The following is a 12,481-nucleotide window of genomic DNA, read 5'->3' as shown; positions in this document are numbered from 1 at the left end:
CTGATGTCTGTGGCCAAAAGCTTGGGATCATTCTGTTTGATACTCAGGTGAATAAGTTTGTCCCTCTGTAGTTATGTCTCAGCTAAGGGTCACTCAGTCTTGATTGCTGCATTGGAAATTTTACCAAGGAGTTTCTTATAATTTATAAATATTTTTCCTAATTACTTTGTAGTTAATACAAACGAACATTTTTCAGTTGGGGGACAATTGTAAGTTATTCTCTACTTGGAAGACAGTAATTTTTGACATGTCTTTAGATGAAGCAACTGAAGTTAGAGAGAGAAACCTCTTTTTGTATCTGTGTAGTTTAGATGGTGTCAGTGTCCTTAACTGGAAACAGAATTCTGTGGTTGGGACTGTAACTCAGTGGTAGAGAGCACTTACCTCTCTGGGGTTCAATTTCCAGCACCATGTGTTGCTTTTATCTGTTAATGAATAAAGCTGCTTTGGACAATGACTTAGCAGAATATAGCCAGGCTGGCATATATATGGAGAGAGTAGGCAGAGTTAAAGAGATGCCATGTTGCTGCCAATGCCAGATGGAACCTTACCAGTACTAGGCCACAGCTTCGTGGCAATACATAGATTAATATAAATGGGTTAATTCAAGATGTAAGAGTTAGCAAGAAATACACCTGAGACATCAGCTAAACAGTGTTGTAATTAATATAGTTTCTGGGTGATTATTTGGGTCTGGGCGGCTGAGAAAGGAACGAGCAGTCTCTGTCTACAGGGTTACTATTGCTGTGAAGAGACACCATGATCATAGCAAGTTTATAAAGGAAAAACATTTAACTGGCTTGCTTACATTTTCAGAGGTTTAGTCCATTACCATCATGGTGCGACATGGTGGTGTGCAGGAAGACACGGTGCTGGAGAAGGAGCTGAGAGTCCCCTATCTTGATGCAATGGAAACAGGAAGTGGTCTGTTTCACTAGGTGTGGATTTAGCATATATGAGACCTCAAAGCTCTCTTCCACAGTGACACACTTCCTCCAACAAGACCACACCTGCTCCAACAAGTTCACACCTCCCATTAGTGCCACTCCCTTTGGGGCACCATTTTCTTTCAAAGCACCATAGCCAGAGTTTCTCAGCCATGATAACACGTTAGGCCCAGGCAGGACACACGTTTCAGTGGTAGCATGCATGAGGCCCTCAGTTTGATTCCAAGCACCACAAAAAGAAAAAAAATCAAACAAATGAAGAAACAGTTTTGGTATAGAGAATTTCACTAAAGGCAATCCTGTGCATATAGGTGGCATTGGCTGTATCCCTTTTTCCTGCTTAGATGACCACTCCCTTCATGTTATGACACAAAACATTTCCAGATTTCATTGGCCAGTGGGAAGGGGTTAGGCCTTTTGTATCTTGGCATGTGAGTGTTTCTGTGATGTGTAGCCAGAGTTCCTAGCTATTAAATACTGTGTTGGACTTGATTTCAGAATCAATTCACCTGAGCATTGAGTTCTTCTGATTTTTATTTAGTATCATGTGTGATTTGGGAATCATTTGTTGTGAAAACACCACAGACAATCTTGGTATCCATTAGTTTAACCCAACAAAGCAAAAACATTCCTTGAACATACAATCAAAAGTAAAAAGTGTTGGGCTTTTCACATATTTGGACTGTCGCTTTAAAAGTTGATGTAGCTGATACAAATGCAATGGTGCTTTATTTCAAGAGTTCAAGAGCCATACGTGGCACGTGTCTCTACCTCATTAAAGAATACAGGTCAAAAGCTTTAGGAAAGCCGGGCGGTGGTGGTGCACGCCTTTAATCCCAGCACTCGGGAGGCAGAGGCAGGCGGATCTCTGAGTTCGAGGCCAGCCTGGTCTACAAGAGCTAGTTCCAGGACAGACTCTAGAAACTATAGGGAAACCCTGTCTCGAAAAACAAAACAAAACAAAACAAACAAAAAAAAAGCTTTAGGAAGAAAAGGAGAGGGATGGAAATAGAGGTTTGAGATATCGTGAGTCAACAAGTCAAGGGCTCAATAGGCCAGGTGGCATTCTATGTTTTAAAGAGAAGCAATTAGGGGGACTTAGGAAATCTAGAACCAAAGCTCATTCATTTTCCCTCGTTTTTAATTTAAAAACATCTTCTTCGCTGAATATAGAGAACATGAGTGAATAGAATTATTGAAAAGCCGGCGTCTAAGAACTTTATATGAATTGTCATATTTGACCTTACAAGATCTTTTTTTTAATAGCATGTAAGGTTATCCTGGTTTATAAAGGAGGAAACTGAGAGTTAAAACGGTGTACTAAATCAGCTCTCTGACCGAAAGTCTGTCTGACTGCAGAGCGCACACTCTGTCCTTGTATCTTGTCCTCTGTAGGGCACACAATGAAACATTGGGATCTTCTTGCTTTGTGAGGCAAGGAAGAAGACTTCTTAGTATAAGCTCCCAGGCTATCAAATAGCACTCTTGAACTGATTCTGGAAACAATTCACTTGAACATCGAGATGTGATCTTTGGTTTTGGTATCATTTGCTGGGAAAGATACTCATGTTTTTGCTTTAAGAGAGCTGCAAGTGCAGTCAAGAAGGCGAAATTGTAATTTCCAGTAGAGAAAAAGTAACCACGATGTGGACAGAATTACGTTGAAGTGTTGTTGAGCCTGAAATCGCCGAAGAAAATTAACCCAACGAGCTTTTTTTTTTAACAGCGCTCATCTGGGCCAACAGTGCGAAAGCCAGCGCAAAGGGGAAAAGGCTGGGACACGGCAGGGGGCGGGTCCGGTAGCCGCAGGTCAGCGCACGCGCAGACAGACCGAAGTGAGAGGGCGTGTAGGTCCGGCGCGCTTGCTTTCCGAACTGTCGTAAAAGGCCCCGGTGTCGCGCTCGCGCAGTCGGGGAGGGCCGGGCCAGGCTGCGGCGGCGGCGATGGTGGCGGGGCGCCGGGACTGCGCGGCGTAGAGACGCCGGCCGTTCAGGGTCGCGAGGGCGCGTGGGCCACGATCAGGTGTTCCGAGCCGTGTCGGGCCGAGCCGGGCTCAGCCGCACGCTCGGCCGCGGCGTTGACAGACGCCCTCCTAAGGAGAGCCACCCGGCCCGTCTCAGCCAAGCCTTACTTGGCCGAGCGGTGTTTGCCGGCCCGCGCCAGCGAGCCCCGGACCTGGCCGCACGGGGGCTGCGGACTCGGGTGAGGGCGCCGGCGGAAAAGGGGGTGCGGGGGGAGGGGAGCGGCGCGGCGGCGCTTGCGCGCTGCGGGGGAGGGGCCGAGCCGTGGGGGGGGGAGAAAGAGGAAGGGCCGCGGCCGGCGGCCAGGGTCGGCGGCAGGGGGATGACCGCGGGTCCCGGGCGGCGCGGAGCGGCTCATTGTGTCGGGGTGAGAGTCCGCCCGCGGACACACCCACAGCCTCCTGTGCGAGAGTGGGTGAGGGGATCGCGCCCTGTCTCCGCTGCTCGCCGGCAGGACGGGGGCTGAAGGCCGAGGCGTGGGGGTGACAATGGAGTGAAGAAGGTAACCCGGGCAGATGCCGGGAGCCGCCCGGGGCGGGCGAGCACGCGCAGTCCGTGGAGCAGGAGACAGACGCGTCTGATATTGTGTGGAGTTGGCTGGTTAGTCATTAAAAAAAGATGTTTTCTTTATCCTGCCTAGATAATTGATCGCAGTCAGCAGTGGTGCGGTGGAAGCATCGGTTTTTGTACTGAGAAATAGAGGTTTGTCACCACACTTACTAGATTATAGGGCTTTTTGATAACGTCTCAAAGCAAGTGTGAGTTTTAGCGTTCGAAAAACAAAAAAAGAACAACCAGGAAGTTATAGCGCCTTCATCTAATTTGCTCATGTCTGTAGTTTGGGGTGACTCCATTGTACTGTTGAGAGCTTTCCTGTTCTTTGATTTACGTACAGAGTGAGTTTAGAACTCCCGAGTAGCGGCGAGCCAGCTGACAGAGGCTTCATTGTAAGAGTTCTGATAGCTCTTGAACCAAACTTCGTTTTGTCTTTAATTTTCGGTACCTCTTTCACCAAAACGAACAGAATGGGAAAAAGATGAACATCTCCTTGCCCGTTTGTGTTTGCAAAAACTATCTTGTGATCTTGAGTTTGTGTAGGCCTTCTTTCCATAATTCTTACTTTACTAGGCTTTATTAGAATCGGGATCTACATAAAAAAAAAAAAAGTCATTCGTATGAGTGTATGTCAGTGTGTGGGTCCGTGCGTGTGCGTGCAGGTGCCTTTGGAGGTCAGAAGAGGATCTAAGAGCAGCAGTTAAGGGAGGTTTTGCACTGTGTAGGTGCTGGAACCCCCATGTTGGGTCCTCTGCAAGAATAGTAAGCACTCTTGAACCCAAACCATTTCTCCAGCTTCGGATCTATATTTTGATAGTTTCTTACTATGTGCTTTTTGTTTTTGCTTTTTCTTTTACTAAAAACGTTTCTATACAAACTGGTAATTGTAGTATTTTGTTACATTGTGACATAGGTTGTAAGGAAACTCTTACTCTGAAGAGAGAAAGAAACAAGTTAGCTTTAAATATTACCTTTGTAGCAGGAGTGCTGGGATGGCTCAAGCCTTTAATCCCAATATTCAGAAGGCAGAGGAAGAGCTATCTCTGTGAGTTCAAAGGCTATCCTGGTCTACCTAATGGGTTCTAGGATAGCCCCAGCTACGTAAAGAGACCCTACCCTGTCTTAAATACCTACCCTGAAAATGTGTATTACTTTTGCTATTCCCTTAGGGTTTAACCATGGACAAGTTATTTCATTGTATTCTGATTGCTTGTCACCTAAGAAGAGTCTCTGTAGTATTTGAAAAAAAAAATAGGATATTTGTGAATTAGCCTGAATGACATTGGGAAATATTAACAAGACTAGCCAGGGCTGGGCGTCATATGTGTGTGGTTTCTTTTGTTACCTTTCCCCTTGGTCTCTGTCTTTTGGTCACTGTATCTTAGATGTTTCCCGAGAACTAATTGTCCTTCAGCTCCTAGACTCAGGGATCTTCCCGCTCTGGCTTTCTGAGGAGCTTAGACTGCAGGTTTCTAATTCTGTATTTGGGTCTAGATTTTGTGTTTTCACAAAAGCTTTTGATGAAGAGTGCATGGTAGCTGAGGTTATGTTCAGCAGGAACTTCATGTTTGTGAGAAATTGACATGTTTCTACTGATGTTCCAGGAGAACAGCAGTTACTTGCATGAAGCAAAGGAACAGTAAATTATTCTGCAGGTGCATCTGTGTATGTTTTTTCTTTCAAGTTGAAAATATGGAATAGAAAACTCATTCCATCAAGACAGCACTTTAAGTGTTTATTTTATATATGTATGTCATGGTAGGGAAGGGCTTTGGTATTATATTTTAGTTATGGCTTAGTTGTATGTACCCCTGCTTTGACCCTAACCTGGTGGGCTAGAACTGACAGTACAAAAATAATAATAATTAAGATTTGTTAGAATATGGCATTCATATCCTGAGCGTGACATTATCTTTAAAGAAGAAAACCCAAAACTGGTCTAGCCAGTGTTGGTGGCATATGCCTTTAATCCCAGCACTCAGGAGGCAGAGGCAGTTGGATCTTTGAGTTCCAGACCAGCCTGGTCTACAGAGTGAGTTCCAGGACAGGTCCAAAGCTACACAGAGAGACACCCTGTCTCGAAAAACAAAACAAAATCAACCAACCAAACAAACAAGAAAACAGGTCTAGAGACAGTAATGTGGGTTTTCGGTGTAGTGTGGTTGTTGTACATTGGATCTTTAAGTGTATAGTTAACTTCTTTGAGTTTATAGCTTTCTCAGTTAGTAAAATGAGTGTAAGATTGATAAGTGTTCATTTCTGGCCTCTGTTTTGGGGTGTGTGCGTGCCACACATAATAGCTTCTATTTTTATTTCTTTTGGTATTCACTGTTGGATCCCAGATCTCCAGAAATGCTCTATGGGGAGTATAAATGCAGTCATGATACATGTATGCAAATAAAAACCATACATATGCATTAACCTATGATGAAGCCATATTTGTTCTAGATGGTAATGATTTCTATTGGAGAAATTACTATAAGTTTTTTGTTTGTTTTCTGTTTTCCTGAAATTGGGGATTATAAGATTGCTTTAACCTGATTCTCATATATCTCAGGCTGGCCTCTAAGTCATGACACACTCCTGCTTTAGTCCCCAAAGTGACGGAGATTGAAGTATGAACTGCTATCCAGCTTTACCAATTTTTGCAATTTTCAGTAAGTTCTAAATACATGAATGTTCCCCCCCTTCTTCCGTCCCTCCTTCCTCTCTCCCTCTCTTTTTTTGAAACCAGGTTTTCAGGTATCTCAGGCTGACCTTGAACTCGCTGTAAAGCCAAAGAGTGTCTCGAATTTCTCTGCCTTTTCTCCTTTTCTCTGTCTGTCTTTCTTCTTCTTCTTCTTCTTTTTTTTTTTTTTTTTTTAAGGCAGGGTTTCTCAGTCTAGTCCTAGCTGTCCTGGACTCACTTTGTAGACCAGGCTGACCTCAAACTCAACAGAGATCCAACTGCCTCTGCCTTCTGAGTGCTGGGATTAGAGGCATGTGCCACCACTGCCTGGCTGGTGATGGCGCTTTTAATTAAAAACAACAACAAAAGCCCCCCCAAAAACCCTAACCAACAAAAGTCCCAAATAACATATTTTTTTCTTTCAGAAATGTATGATTATTGTTCAGCAAAGTCCAGAATTATATTTGACTGCCTTGAACTCTCTTCTCTCCCTTGTATCTCCCAGGTTGGTGCCCAAATTTCTACAGGTACTCAGAAATTGCTATTAGATGAAAAGCAAGTTAAAAGTGATAAAAACACATAGCAGAACTAATATTTTACACAGAGTCTGTACATGATTTTCTCAAGAAGTATGCATTGAATGTCTTATGCTGTAGGTATTGCCACTGACTGGTCGGCAAGGATGAAGGTGCTGTTTTCATGAAACGACCTTCTGTTGAGTGACAACCTCATAAATAGGATAGGTTGTGGTGAGTGTCTCAAAGGAATAAGATCATGCAGTAGAGAATGAATGGAAATGGGGTTCTTGTATGGACCGAAAGGTGGTGCAAGCACTTTTTAGAGGTAATCTCAGATGGGATAAGGATACTTTGTTTACTGATGTAGAAACATGTCCATAGATTTTATAGGTGGAGACTGGAGAATGAGTGAGAAAAGGAATGGAGAGCCAGGCGGTGGTGACGCACGCCTTTAATACACCAGCACTCGGGACGTAGAGGCAGGTGGATATCTGTGAGTTCAAGGCCAGCCTGGTCTATAAGAGCTAGTTCCAGGACAGGCTCCAAAGCTACAGAGAAACCCTGTCTCAACAAACAAAAAAACAAAACAAAAAAAAGGATGGAGATTTAGCTCTGGGGTCAAGTCCATTGAGTTGCTTGCCTTAATTTTTCAAGGCCCTGAGTTCAATAACCTCCAGCACTGAGAGAAAAAGAAATGATATGGGGGTTCAGTAGTAGAATTCTCATCTGTATCTGTACATGTGTGTACATGTACATGTGTATATGGAGGCCAGAGGACAACCTTGAGTGTTGGCCCTCAGATGCCGTATTACTCAGGGTTCTCAAGAGGTACAGAACTTACTGAATGGATCTGTTTAGTATAGAAAGGGAATGTGTTACAGTGACTTACAGATGTGACCCTGCTAGTCCAGCTGTGAATTTCTCCCAATGCAAAGTCCAAGAACCAGACGGTTGTTCAGCCCATGAGGCTGAAGGTCTCAGCTCATACTGGTGTATACTGAACGTCTTTTGTATACTCCAGAATCTAGCAGAAGTAGGCTTTTATGCCAGTGAAGGAATAAATTTGCCAGCAAGAATGAGGTCAAGCAGGCAAAGAACAAAAGCTCCCTTTTTCCATGACCTTATATAGGCTGCCACCAGAAGGTGTGGCCCAGATTAAAATGGATCTTCCCACCTCAAAAGATCTGGATTAAAAGTAGGTCTTCACTGAGAACATCTTAATTTAAGCAAAATCTCTCACAAATGTACCCAGACACTTGGGTTTTAGTTAATCACAGACGTAGTCAAATTGACATCCAAGAATAGCCATAACATATGCTGTCCACCTTGGTTTTTCTGGGATTTGGGAGGAGATAGAGGTAGGGGACAGGGTCTGTTATTGGCCTATCATTCAGTAGGCTAGAAGAGTTTTCAGGGATCCACCTGTCTACCCTCCCCAGCACTGGTGTTACTACAGAGTGTTTACATTATAGGCAGTTCCTGTAATCTCTTAGTATAGTTCACAGCCATTCTACCACCTGTACATGGGTGTTTGTTTTATTATTTATCTTAAATTTGTTTTGAGACAAGGTCTTACTATGTAGACTTGGGTGGCCTGCAGCTATGTAGACCAGACTAGCCTTGAATTTACAGAGAACTACCTGTGCCTCCCTAGTGCTGGTAGAAAAGGTTGTGGCACCATGCCCAGCCTTATTTTTAAAAATTTATCCATTTTTTCAAGCAATATTTAGTTTATTTTTTTAACCAACTGGATTACAGTTGGTTACATGTTATATATATATATATATATATAGTGCCTACATGTTATATATAACACAATCTATTTGTTTTTGCAAGGTGTGCGTTATTCAGTATTTTATTTATTTGTTTGTTTCAAGGCAGAGTTTTTCTGTAGTTTTGGAGCCTTGATTTTCTTAAAATTTAACCAGCACAACCTATTATAAGTTCAAAGCTAAAGCAGATAATAGGAACTGGCTTACCGCTGTGAAACCAGACATTAAGAGAATCATCAAAATGTATAGTATTTATTTCTCATTATTTTGGAAACTTTTATGTGTTAGTTTTTTAGGGTGTAATGCTATTACTTTTACAAATCTACTCAGTTTTACTTTTGAATGTATCATTAGTAGATAAAAGCTATATCTCAAAATTGGGATCCGTAGGGTGTGAAGACCTTCAAAAGCCAAAATAGCTAAGAACTGCTGCTCCAAAGTGAGCATCTTTAAAAATCTTTTCTTACATTTATTTATTTGTTTGTGTGCAGTGCATACGCATGCAGCATGGCAGACATGTAGAGGGAAAAACAACAGCGTCAGTTCTTCTATCATGTAGATCTTGAGGATTGAACTTAGGTCATCAGCATGAGCAACAAGCACCTTTACCTGCTGAGCTATCCTGTGTGCTCTGTCTTTTGGTTTCTTATGGTAAATGAGACTATGCTTCTTCATTTTTTTCCCCTTAGTGTAGTTAGTGGACAGGTGGGGGCAGAGCTTGGAGCCCCTGGGCCTCTTTCCAACATGCCAGGCAAGTGTAGCACCACTGAACTGTATTGGCTGCAATTTTTCAGTTATTTTTACTAGAACTCAGCAAACACCAATTGAATGCCTACTCTGTGTTCTACCTAACCTTTGCAGTAGAAAATAAGTGAAGTTTATAGGTGATTATAGAAATGAGATAGAGGAAATAGTGGTTGAAGTTAACTTTGTGTCTTTGTTTGTTTGCTTTTCATAAGCAGGTTAAAATTGTGATAACTCTTTAGAATTTGAAGTGGATAAGGCACGTCTCTTGGACAAGGAAGCAGCTTAAAGGGAGGAAGGGAGCATTCCAGGTACCTAGATGCTGTAGCAGTCAGTTCCTTCTGGAACCCCACTAGTCAGGAGGTGGTGGAGAGGGTGGGGAAAAAGTAGGGAACTCTGGGGACAGAGGTAGCAAGTTTCTTTGATTTCTATCTCTATTTTGAGAATTTCTATCATTTTGATGATATTTATTGCCATCTCTTGCTTTTTGTTGTGAAATTTTAAAGGATTGAAGAGTATTTGAAGTGAAGATTTGTGAATCATTTACTTTGTTTAAACCTTTTGTTTGTTTGTTTTGAGTACTGGGATTAAAGGTGTGTGCCACCACTGCCCAGCTCAAAATGAACTTTTGATAAATATGGTTGTTAGATTACTTATGTGATCCCAGGCTTTCTTTGAAAATTTTAGTGGTAAAATAATGTTTATAATATGTAAAAAATGCACTCTTTACATTTAAAGAGTAGATTGAATTTATAAAAACTAAACCTAATACCTAATTATTTAATATAGAATAATGTTTATTAATGAAAAATTCATGTGTAAATATTTAATTAGAGAACATAACACATTAAGTATTTGGTGATGTTTTCTTTTTAATTTTTATTGAGCTCTACATTTTTTTCTGCTCCCCTCCGTGCCTCTCCCCTTTATGATGTTTGATATGAAGTTACATTTCCTTTTAATTTTTTTTTTTATGGTTTTTCGAGACAGGGTTTCTCTGTAGCTTTGGAGCTTGTCCTAGAACTAGCTCTTGTAGCCCAGGCTGGTCTCGGACTCACAGAGATCCTCCTGCCTCTGCCTCCCAAGTGCTGGGATTAAAGGCGTGCTCCACCACTGCCTGGCTTAAATTTTTTTTATGTATTACTGTTTATGTGTATATGACACCTGTGAGTGTGCATATGAGTATATCACAGTGCACACGTGAAGGAAAAAGGATGACTTTGAAGAATAGGGTCTTCCACCATGCAATCCAGAGACAGAACTCAGGTCATTGGCTTTCAGCGAGCACCCTTACTCTGAGATGTCCCACCAGCCCCAGTGCACCACCCATCAAAGCCCACCAGCTCTGCTTTTTCTTTCATAGTTGGAACAAATCACATTTTAATTATAAAACACCAGATAAGTATAGTCCACTGTATGTAGGAAGATAAATGGCTTGAAACATTAGGATCTGACAGCACAAGATGCTCATCGCCTCAGAGACCAGCTCCAGAGCAGAACAGCCGTTGTGGGCATCATGACTTAGCAGAATGGCAAGCTCAGTCTATGTTTTATTCAGATAGTTAAATTCTCATTTTTGTGTGTAATGTCTGTCCAGTAGTATTCTCTCTGAACTAGTTTTCAGTATTCTCCTGTCAGAGCCCCATTTCTTAGTTTTTTTTTTTTAGAACATATTCTCTGTTTCTAGATTATATACTTTGATGGATTTAAACCATATATCTAAAATACACATTTTATCTAAACAGAGTAAGGATCAGTTTTTCTCCCCAAACTAGATACTGCATTCATTGAAGAGAAGGGAATTGTTTGTTTTTTGGCCCTAACTTGCGTTGAACTACATAGATCAGACTAGCCTTGAACTCATAGTTGACCTGCCTTCCTTAGTCCCCAAGTGCTGGGCTTAAAGTAGAGTACACCACCATTCCCTGTGTTGATTCTACATACCCAAGACCATCACCATGCTCTTTAATTAATTTTCTGGCTTTATTTTTATTCCAACCCTTTTTACCAGCTCAACCCCCACCCCACACCCCTCCCTCACACAGGGATTTTCTGTGTAGCCCTGGCTGTTCTGGAACTTACTATGTATGTAGACCAGGCTGGCCTGTAAACAGAGATCCCCTTGTCTCTGCCTCACAAGTGCTGGGATTAAAGGAGTGTATTGCTATGTCTGGCTTTTTTTTTAATAGTAATTTTTTAATTTATGTAAGTATGTTTGTTTGTTTCTTTGGGATAGGCTTTCTCTGTTGTAGTCCCAGCTTTTCTGGAACTCAGTCTGTAGACCTCAAGCTCTGAACTCTGCAGGAACTAAAGGCATGAGCCACTGCACCCTGCTGGTTTTTGCCTTTTTTTAAGGTGGATTTTGAGATTCAGCATTTGAGTGAGGTAGCCTAGTGTGAGGTAGGTAACTTAGAGAACTGAACTGTTTCTTCTCTCACCCCTAAAAGAGGAAAAACTGGAGGAAAGAAGGTTGTAGACTTTTTTGCTTAGATGATTTCTAAAGCGATTTGAATTTTAACTTTAAAAATAGCAACATTTTAGCTTTAATGCACATATATTGTTTTAAAACATTTACAGCTGTCTTTTGAGATAATATTTTCATTTTCAGATAAAGAACTTTAGATAGAGTTTAGAACTTGCTAAGATGAGACATGGTGGTGGAACTGCAGGTCTTAGTCAGTAGGGCTTGAGTCACCACGTCAGAAACCTTCCTTTTGGGAATTCCTTGTTTTTATATTGCTTTCCAAGGACTCAAATGTGTTTTTGTTTCTCATGGACATGGTCTTTATCCAGTAAGAAAGGAAGGCTGATGACACTTTGGGAGTGTCATCATACTTGATTATGCCGCTTCTTGGTGGTTGGCTTTTTTAGCCTTTTATTGGTTGGGAGGAACTTGATTTTTGTGTGCCAGCTTTTTACAGTGGACTTTAAAAATCACATACCTTACAGGTCAGTGAGTTTTGACAAATGTGTACATCCATGTAATGAACTGCTAGGCAGGAGTAAAATGGGTCATCATCTGGAACATTTCTTTGTAGTCCTTTATCCTCAGTCACCTCCGTCCCTAGACAGCCACTGGTCTGATGCTTTATGCCTAGTTGTCTTTGTTTGGTAATTCATGTGCTCAGTGTCTGGTGTTCATTCATCACATATTTTCCTTCTGGTGTTTTATTAACAATTGCAAATGCTGTAGAAAACAAGGGGGTTGTACATTGAACACCCAGAGTCTCTAATTAATTTGCTGGGTTTGTTTTTT

At 41.8% G+C, this 12,481-nt stretch overlaps 1 protein-coding gene across 8 annotated transcripts in view; it reads left to right on the top strand.

Annotated features, from left to right (window-relative positions):
- Positions 1-2,871: 2,871 nt before the first annotated feature.
- Rnf111 (ring finger protein 111) overlaps positions 2,872-12,481 on the top strand; it is a 71,529-nt gene continuing 61,919 nt past the window's right edge. The window contains exons 1-2 of one of the 8 annotated variants that reach the window (XM_038321985.1): positions 6,119-6,180; positions 6,617-6,696. In XM_038321985.1, the coding sequence (XP_038177913.1) occupies positions 6,623-6,696 (74 nt within the window). In that variant the 5' untranslated portion in view covers positions 6,119-6,180; positions 6,617-6,622. Of the gene's footprint in view, positions 3,150-3,395; positions 3,569-6,118; positions 6,181-6,616; positions 6,697-12,481 lie in introns of those variants that run through there. The other 7 variants (XM_038321983.1, XM_038321986.1, XM_038321987.1 and 4 more) reach the window with 7 other exon arrangements.

Source organism: Arvicola amphibius, chromosome 3 (genome assembly GCF_903992535.2).
Source record: "Arvicola amphibius chromosome 3, mArvAmp1.2, whole genome shotgun sequence".
Classification (NCBI taxonomy): Eukaryota; Metazoa; Chordata; class Mammalia; order Rodentia; family Cricetidae; genus Arvicola; species Arvicola amphibius.
The sequence above is the reverse complement of the archived record's forward strand: the minus strand, read 5'-3'. Positions and strand labels throughout refer to the sequence as shown.